Source organism: Brienomyrus brachyistius, chromosome 14 (genome assembly GCF_023856365.1).
Source record: "Brienomyrus brachyistius isolate T26 chromosome 14, BBRACH_0.4, whole genome shotgun sequence".
NCBI classification, from domain to species: domain Eukaryota; kingdom Metazoa; phylum Chordata; class Actinopteri; order Osteoglossiformes; family Mormyridae; genus Brienomyrus; species Brienomyrus brachyistius.
The window spans coordinates 11,842,785-11,868,079 of record NC_064546.1 but is presented as its reverse complement, the minus strand read 5'-3'; the positions used below and the strand labels follow the sequence as shown (position 1 = coordinate 11,868,079).

The 25,295-nt window shown below is 43.5% G+C and overlaps 1 protein-coding gene and 1 long non-coding RNA gene across 3 annotated transcripts; one reads left to right on the top strand and one right to left on the bottom strand.

The window, feature by feature from the left end:
- Nucleotides 1-435: 435 nt before the first annotated feature.
- LOC125707429 (uncharacterized) lies at nt 436-4,029 on the bottom strand. Its single transcript, XR_007382284.1, has 4 exons — nt 3,919-4,029; nt 2,038-2,151; nt 1,083-1,183; nt 436-998 (listed from the first exon to the last, which is right to left on the bottom strand). It is a non-coding gene; the product is annotated as an uncharacterized LOC125707429 (long non-coding RNA).
- ahctf1 (AT hook containing transcription factor 1) lies at nt 2,989-25,276 on the top strand. 2 transcript variants are annotated; one of them, XM_048974536.1, is made up of 36 exons: nt 2,989-3,256; nt 5,773-5,898; nt 6,219-6,472; nt 7,211-7,391; nt 7,965-8,172; nt 8,288-8,404; nt 8,640-8,724; nt 9,142-9,292; nt 9,404-9,536; nt 9,898-10,079; nt 10,234-10,295; nt 10,413-10,541; nt 10,833-10,923; nt 11,023-11,112; nt 11,234-11,374; nt 11,557-11,661; nt 11,946-12,042; nt 12,361-12,484; nt 12,990-13,046; nt 13,323-13,469; nt 13,997-14,187; nt 14,277-14,421; nt 14,604-14,735; nt 14,923-15,070; nt 15,329-15,479; nt 15,567-15,674; nt 17,158-17,344; nt 17,641-17,859; nt 17,963-18,566; nt 18,880-18,988; nt 19,843-19,943; nt 20,134-20,342; nt 20,469-22,482; nt 22,613-22,731; nt 22,867-22,949; nt 23,738-25,276. In XM_048974536.1, the coding sequence occupies exons 2-36, from the start codon at nt 5,778-5,780 to the stop codon at nt 23,874-23,876; spliced, it is 7,134 nt and encodes a 2,377-aa protein (XP_048830493.1). In that variant the 5' UTR covers nt 2,989-3,256; nt 5,773-5,777; the 3' UTR covers nt 23,877-25,276. The 2 variants fall into 2 exon arrangements, with proteins under 2 accessions (XP_048830493.1, XP_048830492.1); XM_048974535.1 differs by having other exon boundaries at nt 2,990-3,256; nt 23,675-25,276.
- Nucleotides 25,277-25,295: the final 19 nt, after the last annotated feature.

Below are 25,295 nucleotides of genomic sequence, written 5' to 3'. Positions count from 1 at the left end.
GGCATGTGGGAGATGCCCTCCCAGTCAGTCTTCCAGCAAATCCTCCCACCAGCCACATTATCAATTCCATGCACATGTACCGTTCATTATGGAGCAGAAACTCACGGCTACCAGCTTCTCCACATATTCATTTAGAATCAGCGTAGCGTCCCTACAAACACTGAAATGTTTCCTCTCCCGGTATTGTAACCACCAATGAATTCTATCGTGTCACCAGGTCAATCGAAAAGGCTTTTATTGTCAATTCCCTATATGTTCATAACATACAACGGAATCGAAATGATGTTCCTCTCGTCTTTGTAATACAGTATAAAAAAAGGAAAAAAGTATAAAGAATAAACATATAAGACATAAGACATGAGATAAATACGACAACAGCAAAATAAGTAAACCTCTGTACAGTGTACAGTACAATATACAACATATCGTCAGTAGTGCAAAGAGTGATTTAAAGTGAGGAAGTGCATTTTTGAGCAGCTTTTGACTGCACCAAGGATTTTTTCTCTCTCTACACAGCAGCTTGTGGTTCCTCACCTTCACTGTGGAATTCTGTCTTTCCCCCTTCCCCTTTTTCCCAGTTCCATACAGCATTTTGTATAGATGATGTCATCTGAAGTGCCCTGGGGTGACTCAGGGCGCTATAAAAATTCACTGACCTGATGTGATCATAACTCTAAAATCAATTTTAACTTGGTAGTTTACGTGAAATGCCTCTCAGTTCTCTGACATGTGCATCCTGAGACAGACTGATGTTCCTCCCAGCACTGTCCGCTGCTTTGTACCATCAGTCCAGGCCCCAGATTCCCTATAAACCCGTTCTGATATATGAGCAAATGGATAAAATCATTTCATCACATCAAATATAATCATCAATAAATAAATTATAGGCTCGATGATAAAAGAAAAGAGTAACTGTTATGGTAATACAATTGTCAGATTATTCCAGCAAGAACACTTACCCTACGGTGTCAGTCATTAGTTCGTACACACCAAACCACCTGCAATTGAGAATGATAGTGTCACATCACATGACCTGGCCACCTGAACTATACACAGTAGAAATTATTTTGGAAGAGTCTAACCAGAAGGTGAAGGAAAAGTAGCCAATCTGTGTTGAGCGTATATGTGGGACCTTGTTCAGGACAACAGCTGAAAAAGCATCTCAGGAGGCCACATCATGAAACTGGCGCAGAGGAGAGAGTAGAGTCAGCCAGTGCTTGGGGAAATTGGGGTTAAGGGCCTTGATAAAAGGAACTATAGTGGGATCATGCTGCTGAGCCATGGATTTGAACTAGCAACCTTCTGAGTCCCAACCCACAGAGCAAAGTTTTTTTTGTTTGCCTTTTTTTGTCAGTGCATAATTCTATATATGTATGTATGTATGTATGTATGTATATATGTATATGTTAATTTATCGCTTTGATGTCTTTCAAATTATTCTAAAATGTAGAGAATAGTACAAATATACCTATGCTAAACTTTTGACTGGTACTGCAATTCAAGTTTAACCAGCTATTTTAACGCCAGTTTGTTAGTAATAACAAGGTCTAAACTAGCTTTCACTGCACCTTTCCAATGGCGACACCTACTGGTCAAATAGTGATACTGGCCTAAGTGAGTCATATTAGATGGAATGCCTTTAAGCACCGTGTGTCAGCTACAAAAGAGGTCTAACTATCCACGCTTGGGCATGTGGGTATTCATGGCCACAAGAGGAAACTGACAAATAGGCTATATGGTGCCTGAAGTGCAATGGTCACAAAAACTGCAAATGAATTTGATGTGTCACAGAGAAGAATCTCAAAAACCATGATATATTCCCAACCCAGACAAACTGGATTGGCCAAAAGAAAGGGAAAGGGTCAAACACACAAGTCAAAGCTTGGTGGTGGAGATAAACAGACATTTAGCAGGACAACTGCATTCACAAAACCACTTGCATTCAAGTTTACCACAAAGAAATGCATAGCCAGGTATAAGGATCGCAAAGCCTGGATCCTTGAGCAATGGAAGAGATCATATTTACTGATTAGTCACCATTTACTGATTAGTCATCCATGAGGGTTTGTGTTCAATGAACGCCAAAGGGTTCCTCCTCCTCACAATGACTGGAAGTATGTGCAGCCATTTCACCAGCGTCGGGTGATCGCTCTGAAAAGGTTGCATAAGAGCCTCAGAATTTGAGGCCATTTTATAGAGCCTATGTGGTGTGCTGTAATCCAATATAACAATCATCAGATTTAAAGGATTTTAACACATTACATTGCATTATATGAAATACATTCCGTGGATTCCCCAATCACTCGATCTAAATATCATCGACCCTTTTTGGGAAGCTCAGAAGCATAGAGTATGAAGCACTTCATCCCTCAAAGAACTAGAGTAATTTCTACATGAATAATGGCCCAATATCCCACTACGGAGTTTTCATGACAGCATTCTAAAAAGGACGCCAGCTGCCCTGCGGCAGAGGTTGGCCTTTCTCCTTATTATTATCACGTTAGACATTTCCATTATTCTGTTCCATGTATGTAACATCAGTTTGCAGTTTTACATACATTATTTTACCAGCTGTGAAAAACAAAAACCCAAGTAGAAAATGCAATTGCCCTGATATTAAGCAATTATGATTATCAGTTTCCCTAGGTCGTTCTGTAACGATCGTTCTTTTTTGTTATATTGCTGTCTACTAAAAATTGGGAATGCTTAAAAAATTAGATATCCCTAAAATTGTCACAATTCTGTCATTAACGGATAAAACTGTTCCTCGTAAGTGACACATACAGAATCTATTAATGCAACACAGCCTAGCATTTAAGCAGCATAACAAAAAAATACACAATTGGATGTTTTCAATCTGTTTCTAAATTCTTTCCATTTGTAGTCTTTCTAAGGGTACCATAATTCTGACGCTAGAGGGCGGTAGCGAAAGCAGAAACCAATTCTCGCGATGTTTGCCGTGGGGCACTTTGTAGTTTCCGGGATTTTGCGAAGCGATGCGCAGTAGCTCAAATTGACACAGAAATGGCGCTCGCGTTTAACCAACAGTAACTTAAGAGTTAGGTACTAGCGAATACGTACGGTAGACGCGGCCCTTTTGTAAAGTATTACTTACGTTTGTCCTTAGTTAGTTGTGAAGCTGAAAGGATCCAGAAAGGAGCGGGCCGTGTATGAGCGGACTGGATTATGACAGAAGAAGAGTCGCAACGGATAGCATTTGATTTGCCACCAGTGTTCTGAGCCCTTCGCTACACAGGTAGCTAGCTAACGTCCAGCCGGACACGCGTCAGCTTGACCATGTGGAATGCAGATTCCACATTGGAATGTGCTTCATCACAGCCGCCTTTGACATATTTGGGGGTGAAACTGGTCAACTACGTTTGTCCGATAAATAATTAGCCTTAAAAATCGAGGCCCCATCTTCGTAACGTAAGTTTTGTGCGTGCAGCTGTTGAGTCGCCCCGCGGTGCTTCACTCCCTGGCTAGGTACGCTGTGCTGCTTGGAGCCTGACTAGTGGTGAATACATGCCGGCGGGGGATTGTCCGCCTTATTCACGTTGGGCATGGGGGCGACTTTCGGAGGGCAGTGCCGATGGAGAACATTTCCGCAGAAGGCTCGGGACCCTACAACTTTGCGGGAGCATGATTTTTGAATTCAAACTCGGCATTCACCTTTGTACCGTACGCCAAAATAGTCGTTTCGTGTTGCCGACACGCGTTTAATTATATTGGTAACCATTCAGGTATGTTATTTAGATGTGGATTCAAATACTTGTGCTTAAGGATATTGTCATTCCCACATGTCTCTCGCCGATTAATGAGCTCGCATGAAAACATGACCCTGCGAAGCAGCTCCACGAGGTGCACCGTTGCTTTCATGTGAGCTTGTATGTGATGTTTCATCCCACTTTTCCTCACCGGGATGCCGTGCAGATGTTAGACTTTCACTGCGTCGCCATAGCAGTTTAGAGTCGCGGCATCGATGCGCCCGAGCCGCCGCGCGGCTCTGTGGCCCCGTTTGAATCCGCTCTCGAGTGACGTCATCGGCGGCTCCGCTGGCCACGTGAAACGAGCGACGCTCATCTGGCGTGCATTTGCTGTCCTTGCTTGGTGCTTTTGTCTGATTTCGGTTCCGGCCGGAAGACTGTGCTAGTACAGGGTTGAGATAATTTCAAAAACAATTATCTTCGCTGATAATTTTTTAGGGGAGAAACACAATTAACGCGTTAAGTTTCTTCCGACTCATCCCCTCCCAGTCGTTTAACGCTGATGGAGTCGGATTGACGGGAAAATCTTGTGTAAAATTTCCTTACTGTTTAATCTCCTTACTACATATATGATCAGATGTTTAAATAAACAAAATTGCATCGCTTATAAAGTGTTTAGCAACTAGATCTTATTACTAGTCTTTCTATTGTTTCTACGAATTGTCCGTAGGCTTCAGGAAGGTTTTCGAAATGTGTAATTTGCGACTGTCATAAAGATTGTTACTTGGGTGTTGGGTAAAAAATAATTGATTGAATCACATTCCGCCGAAGTGTATACCCCGTGATAGACCGAGTTAAACCAGGTGCCAGGACTGACAGCAATGTTCTGTGTGGAGATCGTGATTTGAAAATCTCATAAGTGGATCTTTGAGGAACTGTTAACGGAAATAGGTTGCAATGCCCATATTATTCCTGCAACGAAATAACTTCAGGCGACAGATAGCAAAGCAACAAGTTCCGTATTTTTATGGTCTGACGTGGGTTGAAGGTTGGGAGAATCCCGTCATGTTACTGCTTGGAGAGAGATGAATGTGAAACAGACAGTTAACTTTTGGGGTGGGGCTGGGGGGTGGGGTTGGATATTTCACTATTAATGGTAAAAGGATGAGTACAGGGATCACGGCTCTCCATTACATCATGTGCATGAAACGGCAGCTTGTGGGCTATTCTGATGTCTACCTGCAGCTCTGCAACATGAAGACATTCAAGAAATAGTGAGATCTTACTGCCCTAGTGAAAGGTCAAGCGAGTTATATAGGGCAAGTGTGATAGTGTTTCACATTAATGTATTATTCATCAAAAGTGATGCTCTGCTGCATGCTTTAGTATACATGCATGCTTAATAGTTAACTTTTTAGGGGGAAATAGGAAAGGTGATGCAAGAATACCCCATATCCTTTGAAGTTATAAAGGTTAAAGGTATTTTAGTAGCCAGTTCTCTTAAGCTGGCACTGGGTTAATGAAATGCAAAAAACGGTCACATAATTTTCCCAAAGTGACACTTTCTTGGATTTCGATTCATTGTTGGGAAAGCATATTTGAATATTTAATATTTAAATCACTGCATAATATTTGCACTTTGTGTGTGTGTGTGTGTGTGCGCGCCTGTATGCTTGCACATGTGTTGCACTAGTTTTTAGTACAAAAGCTGCATTAGTCCGAGGATATTTTCCTGGTAATTATAAAAGCGCTAAAGTGTCATTCTGAATTGCTTTTATACATTTATTCTGTTTCTGTTACATGTACAGCCCTATTTTGACTGTCAGGGTCTGTCATGCAGTCAGCTGTTACGGAAGGAGACAGCTGGAGCCCCAGTCAGATACTGCTGTTTATTCCTCTACAATATATTCTTTCATTGGCGCTAGGCTGACATCTGGGGGAAAAAAATAAACAATGGCGTAGGTTGTAGTTGGTCCTACAGATGACGCAAGTATCTGGAGCCTGGTCAGATTCTCTGCCACAGCACGTATGCGTGGATCTTGATTTCCATGTGCTCTCTGTCCAGTAAGCATGCGGGACCTGACTGCTCAAGTCACCAGCTCCTTGCTGCGCTTCCCTGAGGTGACGGTGAACGCTCTGGGGGAGGACGAGATCACTCTGGACTCAGTGCTGCATGGGAAGTTCACCCTTGGTAGGTTGAGTTATCCTACTGCTTCAGGGCAGAATTTAGCTTCTTCGGGTTTGATAACTATGTTTCAGCACTGATACTCAGGCATGTAGTTAATCAGGTAACTTGAAACTCTTGGTTCTTGTTGATCGATTTAGAAGAGCCATTCCAGATCTTCTACATTTATATATTATGACTTAATATGAGTAATAAATAGCATGGGTGTTTCTTAAGCTGTGTTGATTGCTTTCACTGAGTGTCTCCAGTGTTGTGAAGTATAAATGAATAGAGAGTAACTTCTAAACATAATGTTCCCTTTCCTTTAATTTCTCTCTGGCAATCAGGCCGCAGTGGTCTGGTCTGGCTCGCCTGTGGGCCCCAGCTGGAGGTTGTGCACGCTGTCACAGGAGAGCGTTTCTCAGCCTACCGCTTCAGCGGGCTGGCCGAGCACGCTCCCACCGTGCTGGTGGCGCGGGATTTCAGCTGGCTGAAGAGGACGGGGCTGTTGGTGGGGCTCGAGGAAGCCGAGGGTAGCCTGCTGTGCCTCTACGACCTGAGCATCTCACGGGTGGTCAAGGCTGTCGTCATCCCTGGACGGGTGAGTTATCTTTCATTACTGTTCTTGTACTGTTCAGACACCTTGGTTCTCCAGTGCAGAATGATGTTACTGGTATGTTTATCTCTTCAGAAGTATACCTAGTAATCCCTCTAATAAAGTGCTCTCACAGTTATTTTAAAAACAAGATAACTTAAGATGATCAAATTTAACTTGGGGTGCACGTGATATATTCGCAATTATAGTGCAAGCCAAATAACTTGGGCTTTAGATGATGCGCTTTCAGGTTTTCCTTATGTTTAAATTCGGTTAGCGGAGCACGCCACATGCTATTGTTTTTGTAACTCATGGAAGCGATAAGCACTGAAGTGGTGGCGAAGAAAGGGACAGCTCAACAGCCGCAGCATCTTTTAAAAGAGGAGATGCTGTGGATAAGGTTTTAAATAAAAATAAAAAAAAGTTGTGATATTTTTTTGCAGTTTAAAGTCCGACACATTTATTAAACATGATACACCAAATTTATGACGATTACTAATTTTTGGGCATCACATTACACATCTCATTAAAATTTAAGGATACTTCTAATTTGCTTACCAGATTGTGGGCATGTCAACGTCTGTATAATACCGAAAAGCTTGTTTCTGGTCAAATATTTATACCCGTCATCTGCAGCCCGGATGATTATTTCACATGCGCCTTATAATCACAAAGTGATATTGTGCATTCCTAAATTCAACTGTTTGCATCCTAAGTAATAGGTCCTGTTTTTCTGCAAATCAGATCACTGGCATTGAGCCGCTGGTTAGCTATGGAGGGGCTAACGCAAGCACCCAGCATCTTCACCAGAGTCTGCGCTGGTTCTTTGGCGTGGCGGTGGTCGTCACCGACGTCGGCCATGTGCTGCTTGTAGACCTGTGCCTGGACGATCTGTCCTGCAGTCAGAGTGAGCTGGAAGCCTCTGGTAAGGGGTCATCTTCTGTGGGCTTGATACTCACAATACGCCCAGTTTACAGGATGTGCAACAAATATTTGTCTTGTGTTAACCCGTACGAGCTGAAATAATTGTGTATCACAGCAGATGTGTTTTTGATATCATGTGCTTCCAGACATACCACTTTATATATTTTCCTCTTTTGGCAAGATCTGTGGGATTTATCCAGGTTCATGAGTTGTGGTTTTGCTAGCTAATATGTTAGGTTCTTGCCTTGTTAGAAGTTGTGCCGTAGCTTCTTCTCCAATCCCGCTTACACTTTTCAAAGGGCCTTCTTTGGAAGCTCAGCCTAGCCACACTTATGCCGATTCCACTCCTTAACAGCCCTGTATTTGTAATGTGCTATTTGCCGGACTTGTACATCACTTTGGACAGAACATGTAAATGCTTATCCAAGAAAATATTTAATAATTAGGCTTCTGTCCATTTTAATTAAAATGAGTCGCTTCCCAGACAGTACAGTAGTGGTATCTGCTCTGCATCCATGCTGCAGGAAAGCTTTTCTTCTCACAGCTCGGCCCGTGGTCTGTGTTTCTGGCCTAGATCTGGAGGTGGTGAGCAAGTCTCCCGTCGACATCCCGCGCCTCCGGGAGAGCGTGATGCGTCAGGGCCGTCACCTGTGCCTGCAGCTCAGCAGCCCGACGGGAACAGGGGTCACCGCCCTGCAGTACATCACGCGCACCAACCAGCTGGCCGTGGGCTACTCAGACGGCTACCTGCAGCTCTGGAACATGAAGACCTTAAAGAAAGAGTGAGTTCTCATCACCCGCTCTTGTTTGCCCACGCAGTCTCATGGCACAAATCTGCTGATCATACGTCAAATTGCTTGACCTGGGGGCGACGTTCCTACCTGTCTGGTTCTTCAGATATCATTCCCAGCTGGAGGGTGGCAGAGTGCCAGTGTACGCCTTCACCTTCCAGGAACCAGAGAATGACCCTCGTAACTGCTGTTACCTTTGGGCTGTGCAGTCGGCTCAGGACCAGTGAGTGTTGTCATAAGGCAGCTGTATCACGCTGCATTACTTTTTAATGTGCCTAGCTGCTCAGTAATTCGCCATATAAATGCATTGTCTGCTACTGTGTAATTGAATGTGTGGACTCTGGCTTTTTTCCGTAGTATTTTTTTTTCCCCCGTTATTGTTCTTCCGAAGGGCACTATGCAGTTTCGCAAAGGCGTGTCATCGAGTTTCGTCCTGAATTTAATTATCTTGTTTTCAGCGAAGGGGATGTGGTCAGTCTCCACCTGCTTCAGTTGGCATTTGGAGAGAGGAAGTGCCTCGCTTTGGGAAAAATATTATATGAGGTAATTAATCGTCGCCGTTCCTGCAAGTAAGGATCTTATTCCAGCTTGACCATCTTAATGTTTCCCAGCCAACCCATTTCGTTGATCGAGTATGCACAAGTCTGGTCAGTTCAGATCTGTAGGTAGCACAGTGGATAAGCAATTCTTAGCCTATTAGGGATTCAACTTTTGTACACTTGGGCAAAGTACTTAAACAGGATTTCCCTCTTTTTAAATAATGTGTACAACCTATGAAAGTTGCTTTAGGTCAAAGCCAGCTAAACACCTAAGTATATTCAACGGTGTGTATGTATTTGTTTTGAAAGCTGTCGGAAGTACTGTAATCAGTGGCTTCCTTTGCTAGGTTTCCTATTTGAAATCCAAGAGTGGTGTTGGAGTAGTTAAAGCAGTTGCTATATAGAGTTTAATGTCTCCCAGGGCTTGGAGTATTGTGAGGAGCGTTACAGCCAGGACCTGAATGGCTCTGCTTTCCCGCTGAGGGCCCAGGCCACCAACACCCGGCTGCTGAGCTGCCAGACCATCGAGAAGTTCCGGCACCACTCGGACCGTGATGACACTGTCAACGAAGGTTTCTTTGTCACGCCCCTGATACTTTCACTCTCCTCTTACCTGGTGGAATAACTGAAATGAATATCTTCCTTGTGTGAATTTATACTCTGGCATTTGTCTCCTTCCAAAGTTGCTTCTCCCGACACCAGTGTGTCAATATTCAGCTGGCAAGTCAAGTCGTATGGGCAAGGCAAGCCCTCCACGTACATTGGCGTCTTTGACATCAACAGGTGGTATCATGCCCAGATGCCAGACTCTTTAAGGTAAATCTGTGTTCTGTTCACGTCAAACTTAGAATTACTTTTTCAGTATGTGTACTTGCCCATACTTGTGTTCTTGTATACTGGTTTTTCATCATGTTCAATACTAAAAACAGAAGTACAAAGGATGGTTAATGTCCCCAGATTCTTACCCCACCCCAGCTGTCAGTGGTATATCCACAAGTACGATCTTTGCATTCTTGGTATTGAGAAACGCCCTTAATATCAATCCTATTCGCCGTCGCTTTTTCGAAGACGCCATGTAATAAGATATTTTAATATGGAAAGCAGTGGGAAAACAGTTCAGCGTTGTCCTTTATTCTTGATGCTAACCAAAGATGCTTCTCTGCTGTCGCTGACATAGAGCCGGTGAGTCGCTGCATAGCTGCCCGTATTTGGCCGTGTGGTCTCTGGAAGCTGTGGTGGAGATGACCGCTCCTAGCCCCCTGCTGGACGTTCTTGTGCACGAGCGCAGCCTGAGTAGAGGCTTGCCTTACACATGCCCCCCACCTGAACAGTTTTTCAACCCAACCACCTACAATTTTGGCAAGTCTCACCGAGCATCAGCACACAGTCTCTACCACTTGGTTATCTAGTAGATGTGGGAAAGTGAAGTGTCTGAAGTTGAACGGCATCTGTGTTTGCTTATAAAGGCAGCGTGTCAACATGTTAAAACTTGATTTGCATTTTATTTCTGCAGATGCGACTTGTTTACTTAACTCTGGACTCGTGCACTTAACATGTTCTGGCTACCAGAAAGAGGTTTGTTTAATTTCAAAAATTTGGTTCAAAAGTGTTTATTTTCAGAATATCCAGATTTTTTTTGCTTGCAGCCTTTGTATGTAACTGCCATGGTCCCTTTCCTGGTACTTGTCGTAGACACTGAGCTTCTTAAAGAAGTCGGCTCCTTACCTGAAGGAGGTCGTCCCCGACAGCTATTCTCGCTGCTTGATGTCCGGCCTGCTGTCCTCCCGTCTGGCTGATGTTCAGCCTTCAAGCCTTTCTCAGGTCGGTTTTTTTATCTCATGTACACAGTGCAATGCCAGTATATTCCATCAGATACCTTTTGGGGGAAAATGTGATATTTAGTGCTGGATAAGTTTTAATATTAATCATTTTGCAGTGTAGGTTGTATTGGGGTCAGTTGTATTGCACTGTGAACCCAAAGTGCCTGTTTTGAATACATGTTCTATTCTCAAAATACATAATAGTCAACATGTTGGAAGATGGGTGTTTAATGCACGTGGTTAGAAATTCAAAGCGCTTGGAAAACAAAGTGGTATATTTCTGCTGACACAGGAAGAGCAGTTGGATGCCATTTTGTCGACTGCAGTGGAAACCAGCTCTCTGGGACTAATCACTGGCTATGTCAAGCAGTGGATGTCCGAGGGTGAGTCAGACCACTGCGTGGACTCCTATGGGTTTGACAGATCTCGTGTGAACGCCAGCCTGGTTTCCCTGAATTGACCATCAGTGTGTTGTCCCTCAGATCAGCCACAGGCTGCAGGTAATCTGCGCTATATCCTGGAATGGGCGTGGGGCAAGGTGGTCCACACCAAAGAAGAGTTGGACACCATCTGTAAGTCTTGAACACCTTCATATTTTACATATTCTACTTGGGCTTTGGCTAATTTTGGTGGACTCTGTCATCTTTTGCTTCCTGCTGCCATCACCTCAAGCACCTCCTTCCTCTTTCACAGGCACACCACTGTTTGACAGTTCTTCCAACTTCACGGACCCCCAGACGCTACAGTTGTTGCAACATAGCCAGCGCCTGTTGAGCAACCTCAGTACCATCTTCCAGTGTCTGGTCAGTGAAGCTCAGGAACTCACCCAGAAAGGTACTTGGATCAAGTTTGTCCACGTCTGTGTTCAAGTATGAAAGAGAATGATTTTACTGAACGGCTTTTCTGTATGACATGTACCAACTTAAATGAAGGTTTTTTTAAACCATGACTGAATGGATTAGTTGGATATGGTAGAGAATAATGCGCCCCCCCCCCCCCCCCAATCTCTTCTCCAGGTCTTGTGGGCCTCCTCAATAAGAAGATTGTGTCAAGCCTCATAGCTCAGTACGCTCAGGTTGTCCTCTGGTTTTGTCGGACTGGTCTCCTTCCAGAAGGAACTGGTAATTATCTTAGCTTTTTCTTTTCATTTCTGACTACAGGATTGCTGGTTTGGGGGTTCGCAGCTGTAGGTTAAGAAGGGGGACTTGTCCAATGAAATCGGAGTTGCAGTAGCATTACCTTCCTACCTTTAGCTCCCCAAATGAGATTGTCAGTTTGCCTGTAGTTGAATCCTATATGCGCACATCACAGCAAACTAATAGTTATTTAGTTGCACTTTGTCACTTAGCAAGCAGATGTTCTTGCTGAGACCTGACTGATGATGACACCCCCTACTTTCATTCAGATGATGGCGTGCTGCAGATATCAAGGCCATTTTACAATTATTCAGTAATTAAGAACTACTACACTGGTCGCAGAGAAGAACTACAGCATCTCTCTAAGTGAGTTTTACTGCTTCCTGTTGCTGGGTTCACTATAACTTTGCATGTTGGGGGGGGGGGGGGATTAGTTATGTAGTTTTGAGGTGTTTAAGGTAGGGCTGCATGATGTCGCATTGTGATGTCGCATTGCAATATGTGAAGCTTCCCTGAGTAACACTCTATTTATAAAACAAAAAAGGAGATGAAACTACAGCTAAATAGATCTTATCCACTATGTGTGAGTTAAACACAAAGCAATGTCAACAAATGTGGTGAGATTGTTTGTTTCACATATGCACAATAGCTCTAACGTAAGGTATATGTGTACTTGCTCCACAGAGGGAAATGGTGTTCTGACTGCCTCATGATTGACGGGTTGGTGGGCCAGTTCGGAGAGCGCCTCACTGACCTTTGGAAGCGGGATGAAGGGGGCACTGGCCAGTACCCACCCCCAACATTACATGTACATACTCTACGCTCCACGCTTGTCTTAGGGATTTTATTCTGCCTCCCTGCCTTTAATCGTCCTTTCCGGATCTCTCCCAGGCACTTTAGATAGCGATTTCAATTAAACTCGGCCTGATTGTCAGACATCTATTGAACTAGAATCGTGTCAGGTTGCACGTGATAACCCAGGCTGTTATTAAATAGTTCTGTCAAAGTTCGAACCTCCACAAAGGAGGGAATTACTGAGAAGATTTAGGTATTTATAGGGTAGTAGGGCCTACCATGAAGATTACTTTAGAGAAGTTCCTTGCTGACAATGTAAAATCAATAGCATTCCCCACTTTAGAACTGTTCTGGGCTGATATTAACTTTATTTAGCATGAAGGACTTTGGTTGCATTAACATAACGATTATGAATGGTAAGAGATTATGTAAAAGTCAGAGAATATGGAAGCCTTGAGTTCGAAAGCAATGCATTTTGAATGGCGATTAACAGTCATGTTTGTCCTGTTTTCTTGCAGGCTTTGCTTGACATTTATCTTTCGGAAAGCGTAGACGAAACAGCCAAGCATGCCATTGTATCCTTTTTGTCTCCCCCTGCCGAACATCCATTTTCCTCTTTTTGAATCAGCTTTTTTTTTTTTTAGGAGATCAAGTATATGATCATTGGTCTCTTGCTGTGAAAGTCTTTATTTTATAGATATCTTTTTGAAGTCATTGACTTGCTTGTTCCAAACTCGTCAAGAATCATAGCAATAGTTTTTTTAGTTGTAATTTTCCTTTTACAACTGCTCTATAAAAATAATCAGGCACACACATGCATTCCTTTTGCGACCTTAACCGTGCCCTTCCAGGTTCTTTACTTGCTGCTGGACGTCATGTATTCCTATCCCAATAAGAGTGGGGCGTCTGTGGAATCCTTCCCCACAGCTTTTGCCATCCCCATTGGTCTGGTGAAGCTGGTTCAAGGCTTGTGGCTCCTGGATCACCATGACCATGAGGTGATTACTGTAAAAAGTTATTGTTTTGGTTCAAAAATGTTTATATTCAGAATGTTCAGTTCATGTTAGTGATCATGTTAGTTGCGCTTTAATTTGTTTTAGCCCGTGGGAGTTTTACTTGCACAAAAAGAAAAATTTTTGGTTAACTCTCTTAAGCAAACAGATTGTAGAAGAGGTGGGACATGTGATTGGTTGGTTCTGCCTCTTCTGGTTGCTTGGATCAAGCTGATTGGTTCAAAGAGATAACCAATCATTTTTCCTTTTGCCCTCAGAACATTTTGTGTAAGTAAAGCTTCCATGAGCCTTATTTTATCTGTCACAATGGGCTCCTTGCTTTGAGTCTGGTCCTCCCAAGGTTGCTTCCTATGAGGGAGCTTTTCCTTGCCACTGTTGCCTTTGGCTTGCTTTCTGGGGGCATTGGGCAGGGATAATGTAAAGTGCTTTGAGACACAATGTAATGTTGTGAAAATGCACTATACAAAAATAAATAGCATTGAAGTGAATAACACCTTTTTGTTTTCGCGAAGAACTCCCTGGAGCTGCTCCTGCACCCATCCACTAGTCGTTCCCTGTGGGCCTGGCAGCATGAGCGGGTTCTGCAGGCGCTGATGTGCCAGGGGCAGCACGGAGTCGCACTGCGTTACCTGCACACAGTGAAGCCCCACATGGCTTCTGCCAGCCAGCTGAAGCTCTGCCTTGCCGTTTTGCTTCATAACAGGTACTGGCGGTATTTCGTTGCTCTTTTATGGAGCGGTTGGATCTGTGAGGGCTGTTCAATGTCATCCCATCTGTTTTGTTTTTGTGCAGGTGCATGGTGGAGGCTTGTGCCCTCTTGAGGCAACACTCTAACAAGCTGAATATGGAAGAAATGTTCAGATTCCTGTATGAGACCTGCCAGGATCTGGGTCTGATGAAAGAGCTGCTCAAACTGCCACTAGGCTTTTCTGAACAGGTATATGTGAGAATAAAATCATCCCTGCTATAGTCACTAGTTATTAGTGATCTTCCCTCCCTGAGGTTTTTAATCTGGGGGTGCAGGTGGCATGTGTACTTATTGGACAGTGCCGCCATTTTGATTTCCAGTGTAATGGCATGCATGAGTGTTTGTGTTTTTGAATCTGTGTTTATTTGCAGGAGGCACTGGAGAAGTTCCTGCAAGATACTGGAGGGTCCCACAATAAGGAGCTGCTCATTGTACACTACCTCCAGCAAGCTAACTATGTCCCTGCACTGCAGCTCAACCAGGCCTTGAAGATGAACTTAGTTGTATGTTCAACACTCTTCAATAGTTTCAGACTTAATACTGATTTATTGAGTTCTGGGTGGTCAGATTTGTTTAGCATTTTGCTAAAGTTTTTTCCGCTTCTTAAATATCTCTAAGCAGAAGAGAATTTTAATCTGGTAGTAACTTTTTTTTTTTTTTTTCCCTCTCTCTCCATTGATTCTATTGCAGAATGACAGAGATCCAAAAATGAAGGACCGGTCAAGCACTAGGAATTCTATTCTGGAACAGTATGGGAAAGTCCTACCAAGAGTGCAGCGAAAACTCGCCACAGAGAGAGTGAAACCATACCGTCGTCCTTCCACTGTGTTCCGGGAAGGTTAGTTTATGCGTTTAGCATTTGGCTCCTTAATTATTAATTTAGCAAATTCTAGAAGATCAATTCTAGCAAATGATTGCATTGATTTCCCCTTAATTCTATAAAACCTTAAATTAGGCCTGATGGCTTTTTGTCTGATATAGGGCACATTTTGATTTATGGTCATTCGCATTGGTGGCAAAATTGCATTACATTACATTGGTGTGTAAGTTTTCACCTAAATTTGAATAAAGCATGGCCTTGTACATGTGTGTGCAGTTTCAAGGCCCCAGCCTTTGTCGACCGTGGCCAAGCAGTCTACAGCAGAGAACGTGCTGACAAGAGCCGCCTTTATCAGCAACGTCCTCACCAAGATCGGGGAAGTCTGGGTGGGCAAGGACAGCACTCCTGAAACGTCCCCGCAGAAAAGGTGCATTTTGCTGCCAGTCACATCAGCAGCAGTCATGTGATTAATCTGACGACCTGCGGTGACTATAAGTGACGTCTTTACTTGCAGCCCCAGAGTACCGGAGTTACCTCTTCCAGCAACACGCCCCTCCCTAGTGGACCTACCTGAAGCTTTTGTAGGCACCCCAGTTGCTTTGGCTGCCAAGAGGAGATCAAGGTAATTTGTTTTTGCTGCTTAGTAAGTGCTGTCATTCCTCTGAAGATAAATTTATAATGAAACCCATCTATATAATGGCTTCTCTCTTCCTTAGTGGTGTGGCTGCAGACCTTCTCATCGATGAAATTAGACTACTTTTCCACGATCTAGAATATTTACATATCAAGCTCTTTGTTTTTCTGTTAACAGTACAGCACAAATTCTCTTGCAAAGTTAAATATTAGAAATGTGTCTGTGTGTACTAGATTAAGTGTAGGGATAGTGCTATATCAGCGTGTCCGTTGCAGGGTTGTCACAGACCTGGAGGCTGTCCTTGGAAAGGCTGGGGACACCCTAGATAGAATGCTAGGCTAACAAAGCATACACAGGCATATAAAGAGGAAATTTAAAATTTTAAGTTTTTGAGCTGGCCTTAGGAGGATATATTGTACTTGTCGTGCGCCAAATCCTATACTGCCTTGTTCGTCATGATACATTAATGCGTAACGTGCTTTATCTAAGTGAGAGAACCTGCAGTGGTGAAAATCAGTAGTGTTAACTAAGTGTTATTGAGTATGGTAATGAGAATGCGCAGAGACCGATGTTGTTATAGAACGAGGCTGTTTTGTAAGTTTCAGTGTCACGTTAATTAACATTCTGCAGGAGATTGATAGGCTTTTCTTAGTTATATGAACTGCCTTTTGGCAGAAGCCACCTTTTCTGTGAAGTAATGCGACCTTGTCTGCAGTGAAAGTGCGGAGATGGGAACTGGGGAAGGAGAGCATGTCCCTCTGCCAGGCTGCTGAGAGGCGGTTTTGGTTGGCTGCCCGGTGGGACTTAATTTAGAACTTGTGCCATTTTCGTTCCACTGTGCACAGCTTGATTCTGTCAAACGTGTCTTGTAGCCAAGGTCTCGATGACAGTTGTGCTGGCCTGGTAATTAAGGGAGAAAATGTCGAGGGGTTGAAAGTGGCGATGGGGAAGAGTTGGTTTAAAGTGTGGGTTTGAGATGGGATATACTGTAGTTAGGGAAGAGAGGAAGAATGTGGGAGAGCTCTTGGATTATAACAATTACCATGGAAGAGGTGGTTTCTTAGTCTATGAGTGTGTGGAAGGAAAGGTGTGATGAAAAATTGTAGTGGTCAGACATGGGAATAGAGTGATGAAGGCTGTGGCAAAAGACATAGGGGCGTAAACTTGGGAGCTAAGAGAACCAGAACAGAAAACCCACTGGATTTGGACAGTGCCACTGCATCTGGACTTACTTAATATGGTTTAGTGGAGGGATGATGTATAGATATTACAGCAGTGGCAAGCAAAATTTAAGGTAAAGATCGGTGAGATCGACATGAAAGATCGGTCATGTGCCGCTCAGGGGAACGGAACACAGTTCCTGTGATCAGAACTTTCAGATCTCGTGGCTGGTGGAGTGATTTCACTGTTGAGCAGCGCCTTTACCCCAGAAAGGCAGTGCTAACTGTATTTACGCATTTTTTCCTCTAAGGGCCCTCGGTCTTGTTTTGTATCCATCTACTCGTTCAAGCCCCGAAGGCATTGGCCTGCAGCATACGCCACTCAGGCATCCATCCAGAGGGCTGCTATCAAGCCCCTCCACTGGGAGAACCAGCTACCTCCAGAGCATCGCCAAAGCACCTGAGCTCAGTCTTCTGCAGACGCCACAGGTGGTCAAGGTACAGACAAGAAATGCGGTTTCTCTTCTGAGCCACTGTTTTTAGTAGAAATTAATCTAAATGTGGAACAAAGGTGGGTTGCTTTGGTGGGCTAGCAATTGTTAGCAACATAAATTTACTTGGTTCAGCTTGGTTCACTAAGCCAAGTAAACATCTTCAACCCAAGTATATGGAGGAATTGCTAAAATGACAATTTGTAGGCCATCTTATTTAATCTTATCATTGGTTTTCTTTGGACAATGGCAGTGAGTGCATTGCAGAGTTTCCCATAGCACAGCACAATCTTTGTTCTTCAGAGAGCCCGAGCACTGGCCGCATCTGGACCCATGTTCTCAAGCTTTACGCCGCAATCCATCCTGCGAAGCAGTTTGCGTCCTACCCCTGTGGCATCCCCTTCTGCATCCCCAGGTCGCTCAGCCAGCCCTCCACTACGCCCCAAAGAATGCCGTATCACCTTCATTGAGGAAGCCCCTTCTCCTGATTTAGCCAAGGTTCCTGCTCGCTTGGGTAACATGGTAAGGTTGTACATTCTTTCTCTGCGTGTCCAGATCACCATGACTTCCAGAATTGAAGGGTATTCATGTAAGCATTTCGGCTGATTTGTCATCTTAATTGCAGACTACGCAAGATGGTGACATCAGCCTGTCCTCTAGATCATCTGCACTAAAACCTGTGCTGGAACAGTGGGGTACCCCTCCTTTAGAAGGGGAAGAACAGGATGAGCAACCTGACCCCTCTCCAGCTAAGGAGCAGTCAAGTGGAGAGAAAGATGGAGAGGGGGGCAAAGGTGGTTCAGTTAGGGAGGTTGTGGCTGGCAGGCTCAGTCTAGGATGCGAGAGAAGCCAGACCTCCATCCAGTCTGTAGACACCACACTGGAGTACCATGATGCACCACAGCCTGAGGACCTGATGGAGGAGGAGCCACTGCAGAATGAGGCTGAGGAGGAAGACTTGAGGAGCTCCAAATATGACATTCCAAATGTATCAGTCTCGCCTTTACAAGAGACGAGGGAGGAAGAACCTGCAGCTGCTGCTGAACTTACCCCAGGAGAAGAAGAGCAAGAACTGGCAGACGATCAGGTCTCATTTCCAGAACTCCTGCCAAGGGAGGCTTTGAAACGGGAAGCACATCAGGAGCTAATACCAGAACAGGAAGTGATTGAAGTGCAGGACCAGGAACCAGCAGAGGAGCCTGTGGTGCTGGAATCTGGGGAGGACACTAGTGAGTAGTAATTATAGCAGATTTAAGTTCCACTGAGAACTGATGTGGAATTTATTATGGGCAGTTAACCTATGGCATTTCTCAGTTTAAGCTAAAGAAGTAATTGTAAATGAGTTGCAAAAAAACATAATTCGAGAATTTACTGTACAAACTAATCTTTTGCAAATACAAGGTTGCAAATTTAGTGGGAACCGTACTGTACATGGTTTTTGAACACATGAGGAACAATTTTGGAATCCATTGGAAAGTAAAAAAAAAAAACATGTATGAAATATTCTTTATGAGGGCATCGATTGGGTTTGTCGTCTTCTAGGTCTAGATGTGTTTGTGGAGCGCCATTTATTTGGTGAAGATCAATCCCCTACTCTAACACGCTTTGGTATCAAGGAGACATCTCAGGAATGGACGTCCTGCTCCAGCAGGTAGATGTTTGCTGTCATGCTTTGCTTTTTGTTCTGTCTAGAGTTCATTTATACTTTGCGTACATCTTCTCTGGCTGTAATGGTACGGTTTTCCAATGGTTTCCATGATAACGGTACAGTTTTGGTAACTTTATACGTAAGAAGAAAATAAACACATTAGTAAGCATATCACTGTTGTTAAGCAACCATTGGTAACTGCAGCACAGTAAGTGTAGATGGATAATCAGTATTGCAAACTGGTCAAGTCATTTTCCTAAAGGTGATGACAGCTCTAAAATGAAGTACTCCTGATTAATAGCCACTGTCAGTTTAATACTAGTTGTGGCACAGACAAGGAAACCCAACATGAAATGTGCGCATTCCACAGCAAGCATTACACAGTTACAACATTTATAGTTTATCCGAATACCCAAAATAATTTTTGCCATTTAAAGAAAAGCGTGGTGCGCTACCGAGCATGTCGGCTGCTGACCAGCCCCACAGCGTCACATTGTCAGCCAGTTGTCGACAGTGGGTGGAATCACTAGTCATACAGGATCATTTTGCCGAAATGTTGATTACGGTTGAAGTATTAGGCAGCCTTTAGCCAGGTGGCAGATCATTTATGCCATCTGCTGGTGTATAATGACGTTTAAATTCTAGCCCTCGATAATAAGACAACGGCAGTTTTTTAGATGTTTTTTTTCGGTACAAAAACACACTTATATTCGTGTCAATACGTATAGGAAAATGATAGACGTATCATAACACCATGTGTTCATGTGTGCATATTGAGCTGTCAGGCGTACCTACCGGTACAATAATATCCCGTGTACCTTTACACCTTTACACCCTTAATGTCTTCCAATGTGCAGTGAGTCCCGTAATAAGGAAGAGTGGAACACAAGTCCAGTGCTGGCAAAAGAACCATCTGAGGCTTCTGCTTCACATGGAAGCACCACTTCAGAGTCTCCCTGTGAGTGTCCCTCTGTCTCTGCTTTAAATCTGTCATGTGGAACAGTCATAGATTAGGGCTAATGTCTATTAAGGATGGAAAAATAGTACTAGTTTATAGTAATTTGCTAATCCTATCTACTGTCCAATGCTTTTTTGTACTCTATTTGGAGTGCTGAGTTTGTGTGTTTGATCCATTTTGTGCTTTTCAGCTGTTGTGAGTCTGAATGATAGTGAGGAGTTCTCCAGCACCTCCGAGGAAGAGGTCAATGATCCTGTGCAGGAAGATTCTGGAAGTGAGGTGGAAATCATAGAAAAAGACGAAGGCAGTGGGAGGCATCCAGACCTGTTGAATGCTGACGTCGTCCTGGAACAACTTCACAGCTCTCAGTACCTTGAGCAACAAACCGTAGTTCTGTCGGTGCGTAAACTAATTAATACTGCAAATGCTCTAATTTTAGTGTTGCCCTGCCAACTTGATTGTGCTGTATAAAAATTCATCAAACACTTAAGTTTAACTTCTAAACTTCTGCTTATGTGATGGCAGATTGAGGCTGGTGAGACTGAGGCAATGCTCATGCTCAACATGAAGACAGCAGATGAAGACGAGAGTGAACCAATTTTCACAGAGCTGAAGCCCTCTACAACTCTGTTGATTCCAATGGAGCCAGACGAAGAGAATCTGCCAATACGAGGGCCTTTGGAGCTGGGGGAGGATGTTGAATCTGGGGTTCCACATATGGAGCCACTCGGCAAATTCACTCTGATGCTGGAGGCAGATGCAGAAGAAAGGGATAATGAGCTGGCTAAGGCAGATGTGGATGCTGACGTTATGATAATGGAGCATTCTCTCTCTCTGGGTGGTGGTGAGCAACATGACGTAGTCCAGCTATGCAGAGAGCCAGGGCACAATGGTGGAGATGTTCCAGTGACCTTAGACGTACACTTGATGACAACTCTGCCAGATGTGATTGAACAAGTTGATGATGATCCCACCAAAGGCTTAACTGATGAACTTGCGGGATCACAGCAAAATGCAGTTACGGCCTCCGAGGAGCTGCCTTCAATTTCCACTGAGACAGGAGATATTACAACAATACCTGAACAGGTCCTAGAAGCAGAGGTTGAAAAGCCAAAGAAAATTCAAACTGAGGAGCCAGATGTGGAGGGAGTGCCAGCCTGTGTTGAGAAAAAGGCACTAGTAAGTGCTAATGATGAAAATGTTACAGAGGTTAAATTAGCTCAGGTTGAAAAGACAAAGGCTGACATTGAAAATGTTCAAGACATAACCAGTACTGCAAGTGCTTCATCTCAGGAGCTCAAAAAATTGAAAAAGGATCAAACGCGACCAGTGGTAGAAAAGACAGGATTTATGAATGAGGAACTGACTGCTGCTTCAGAAAAGCCAACCAGGCAAAGCAAAACGGTGAGTTTTCCTTTTCCCCTTGAAGAACCAGAAGATGACGTACAGTCACAGGAAAACGCTATAGAACAAATGGATTCTCAAGTGCCCTTAACTCCAAGAAGGCGAACTCGGAATGTTAAGCATGGGCAAGATTCAGAAGTTCCTTTAACACCAAGGAGATCCTCAAGACTTGCAGAGAGCATCCAGTTGCTGAAAGAAGAGGAAGTTGGTATTGACATTGCTATCTCAAACACTGGCAGCTCCAAGCCACAGGCTCCACAGAAGGCTACTCCAAGAAAGGGTACCCGCAGAACTAGGAACACGAGCGCAGTTTTGGATGAAGACATCAAGGGCATAGAGGAACCAAGTGAAAAAGAATCCTCAGAATTGCCTGTGACACGTGCCCGCAGTGCCAGAACAGCAAAGGCTTCTGATGCTGAAGTACCTTTGACCAGCCTTGCTAATCAAGAAGTGCCAGGTAATCAGCTCCCAAAGACACCTAGCAGTCCAGGCAGAGTGATGCGCAAATCTCGAGGAATCACTCTCGCCCTGGAGCTGTCTCAAGTGGAGCCAGAAGAAGTCCCTGTAGCTGTGGTAATGACCCCTAAACGGAGCACAAAGAAGACCAAAGAGGGAAATCTGGAGAACACAAATGTCCCTCCTATTGCTGAGGAGTTACCCCAAATCAGAAGTTCTCGACGATCAACAAGGAGCCAGTTGTGGAATCACTTGGGTAGTTTGGAGGCCAAAAAAGAGCTCCCTCTTCTGGAAACGTCTCTGGAGGTTGAACCTGGAACACAACTGGCAGAAGCAGTTATGGAGAGACTCAAAGACACAGAAGAAGGATGGAAAGAGATGGATTCTGCAGCTAAAGTTACAGAAATAGTTCGCTCCAAGCGGAGAGTTACAAAAGCGGTAATTGATCAGGTTCCCTCTCCTCCCTCCAAGACCCTAGAACCTGATGACAAAAAGGTGGCGCAAAAAGAAGCACAAGTAACAGAGGTTAAGCCCAGTGAGAAACAACAGGTGCTGGATAAATCAAGGGCACGGAAGACGGGCCGAAACACACGGACAAGTACAATTGCTGAAGCTGATTCTAATCCAGTACAGCATACATTTATCTTCTCGCCACCTCAGACCAGAGGAAGAACAAAAGGTAAATGCGGAGCAGGTGAAACATCAAAGTTTAAAAATTCATTAACATCCAGTTTTGCTGCATGTGTTTCTCAAGAATTTAAGTGTTAAGGCCACAATTGTAAGCTAGTTTCCCCATCCATCCTCTACAGGGATAAAGGCTGATTTCAACGAACAGAATGACATCCCCATGCCGCAGTTTACCTTTTCCCCTCCAGCCACTCGAGCAAGGCGGCCAGCAAGCAGCACCATACCTGAGGCTACCACTGAGGTACAAACTTTTGTCATCCAGCTATCGGCTTTCTCGAAATGTTGATCATTGGTCCTGTGTTTACCAAGTTGAATTACCCATAATTTGGTTTGTATAATCACAAATCTCATATTTTGATGTTTTTTTCCCTGTTAGGGAAAGCACACAGAGGATGCTGTTCCAAAAGTGGAGGTGAAAGAGGCTGAAGATTCCAAGCCCAGGAAGAAGAGAACTACAAAGTAAGTGCTAGTTTTAACGCTGAAACCACTTCATGCACTTGATAGTGATAGTGTTGATAGTGACAGTGTTTTGTTCCTAACCCAGGCTCTGACTCTCCATTTGATTTTCTTCTTGATATTCAGGTTTTCTCCCACAGTTCAAAGGCATGCATTTAGGTGTAATTGTTTGTTTTACCTGTAGTACACGTGCTAGGGCTGCACAGTATTGCGATCATATATCACATGCGAGATAATCACCAGTGCATTAATATCGGGCAACGCATTTCTCAGGAGGGCAGCATTCCGGAGCTGTGCAGATGCTTGCACCCACAATTTGGTTTGGCAGATTAGTAGTGCGGCTACAATGTTACCGAGAGGCGTATCGTGATGCCCAAAAGTAATCTGTATAAATGTCTTAAATAACTTTCTGTCTGATTTTAAACTGCGAAAAGTACTGCCACGCGCCAGCGTCTTTTTACCTTGTGTATCCACAAAACATCAAAAAGCTTAAATCCAGACGAATGTTTACGCCTGTCATCTAAAACCCTCGTGATTTATTGCGTCGTATAATCGCAATTCCATCACGATGTGATATGCAGCCCTAGTATGTGCCATCATGTCATTCTTTGGCATTGGGTTTTCTGTAGTAAGCTTAATCCGACCCAATCGGGGATAAGCAGAGATGAATGTATGGGCGGGTTTTGTCCAGAAAGCAACCAGGGGAAACGTCTTTTCTCTTCTTGCAGGGTAAAGGCAGTAGCTGCGGCCCCCCTACCCGTAAAGATTAATTTGGTCTCCCCCATGGGCAGCCCTGCAGAAGCAGCTGCCCCTAGATCAAAGAAACGGCAGGAAGAGGCTGAAGGTGCCCCCCAGAGAATGACCCTGCGCCGTAAACGTCTGCTGGAGGCGGTTTTCCCAAAACCAGTCACGCGAAGGAAGATGCTGTAATGGGCTCCACCAGGCTCCCGGGGTGTCCATGCCAGAACAGGACATTCAGACAATCGTCATCCAGCTCTGCCACACCCTTATGGATTTTTTTCTTCACTTCTTTGCCTGTGTTTTTTTTTTGTATTTAAACACAACCAGTGTTTTTAAATTAATAAACATGTAATCTCAGAAGAGCTTAATTTTATATAAATTATTGAAATTTTTGCAAGACAAGTGTTCCAAGATTTTTTTTTTTTCTTTTTTTTTTTTTTTTACTTACAAGTTCATACATTTATATAAAACAATGCAAATGTGTAAATAGCAATTTAGGTATAAATAAAACTAATTAATGACATGCCTTTTGTGGTGTTAATATTTGTTCTAGTTTTGATTTCACCATTTAAAAAATGAATAATGTTTTTTGGTAGATACTGGGTTGTTCACATTTACTTTCAAGTCTTGTCCACAAAAGAGCATGTAAATGGTTTGATACTTGCAGAATGTTAGTTTTAACCAAAATGATTACTTTTGCAGTAAGGGCTTTGATAGAAACCTGCTTTATTTTTATACAAAACTAGATATAGAAGATGAATGGATGGCTAGTCTTTGGGGGGGGGGGGGCATTTTATCTTATGGGTTTTTCACTTTGTTTATGGATAGCCCTGATTTATGTATTGTATTGTTTAATCACTTCTGTGATTGGATATTAGTTGTTTGTAATTTGGCTGTGAGAGGTCACTGGACACCTACGCAGGCTGTTTAGTGACACCACTGAAGTTGAGCATGGCAACTCATGTGCATATTTGTTCCTTAATTTTGGAATAAAGTCTTAACACTAGCTTAAGTGATGTTTCACCTCGAAAAGCTGTCTCTAAGAACGTGGGCCTTATTTCATACATTTTGCGACTTGCTTGATTTAATTAGCTGTGTTGCATGTCGTTAATGTACTGAGAAGTTCCCCTTGATTGAAAGTAACCTTTAGGGAAATGTGTGTGATCTCCTTATCCAGGAAATAAACCATTGCTGAAACTCTAGATTAGTCCTCTAAATTAAAAACCTCAATGGTAAATATTGTCATTTTGGAGTTTTCTCTGAAACCGAAATGTAAATCCCCGTTACGACGGTTGTGAAATGTCATTATTTTGGCTAAACTTTTATGCTTCAAGACCAATGTAATATTTCCTCAGCTCTCTGCCTCATTCATGACTTAATGGAGCTTTAGTGTGGTCCATATCTTGTGTATATTTTGCAGTGCCAGCTTTTGAATTAAATTCTTTTGTTAATGGCTTGCTGTTCAACTCTGCAATTGTCGCAGCAGCTTTTGGAGGGGAAAGTGCCTTAAATCTATGCAATTTTATAAGACTATAGTTTTTCATTTCGCAATACAGACCATGAACTTCAATAAACACCCAAATCAAGTTTTCCTTGGAATTTTTATAA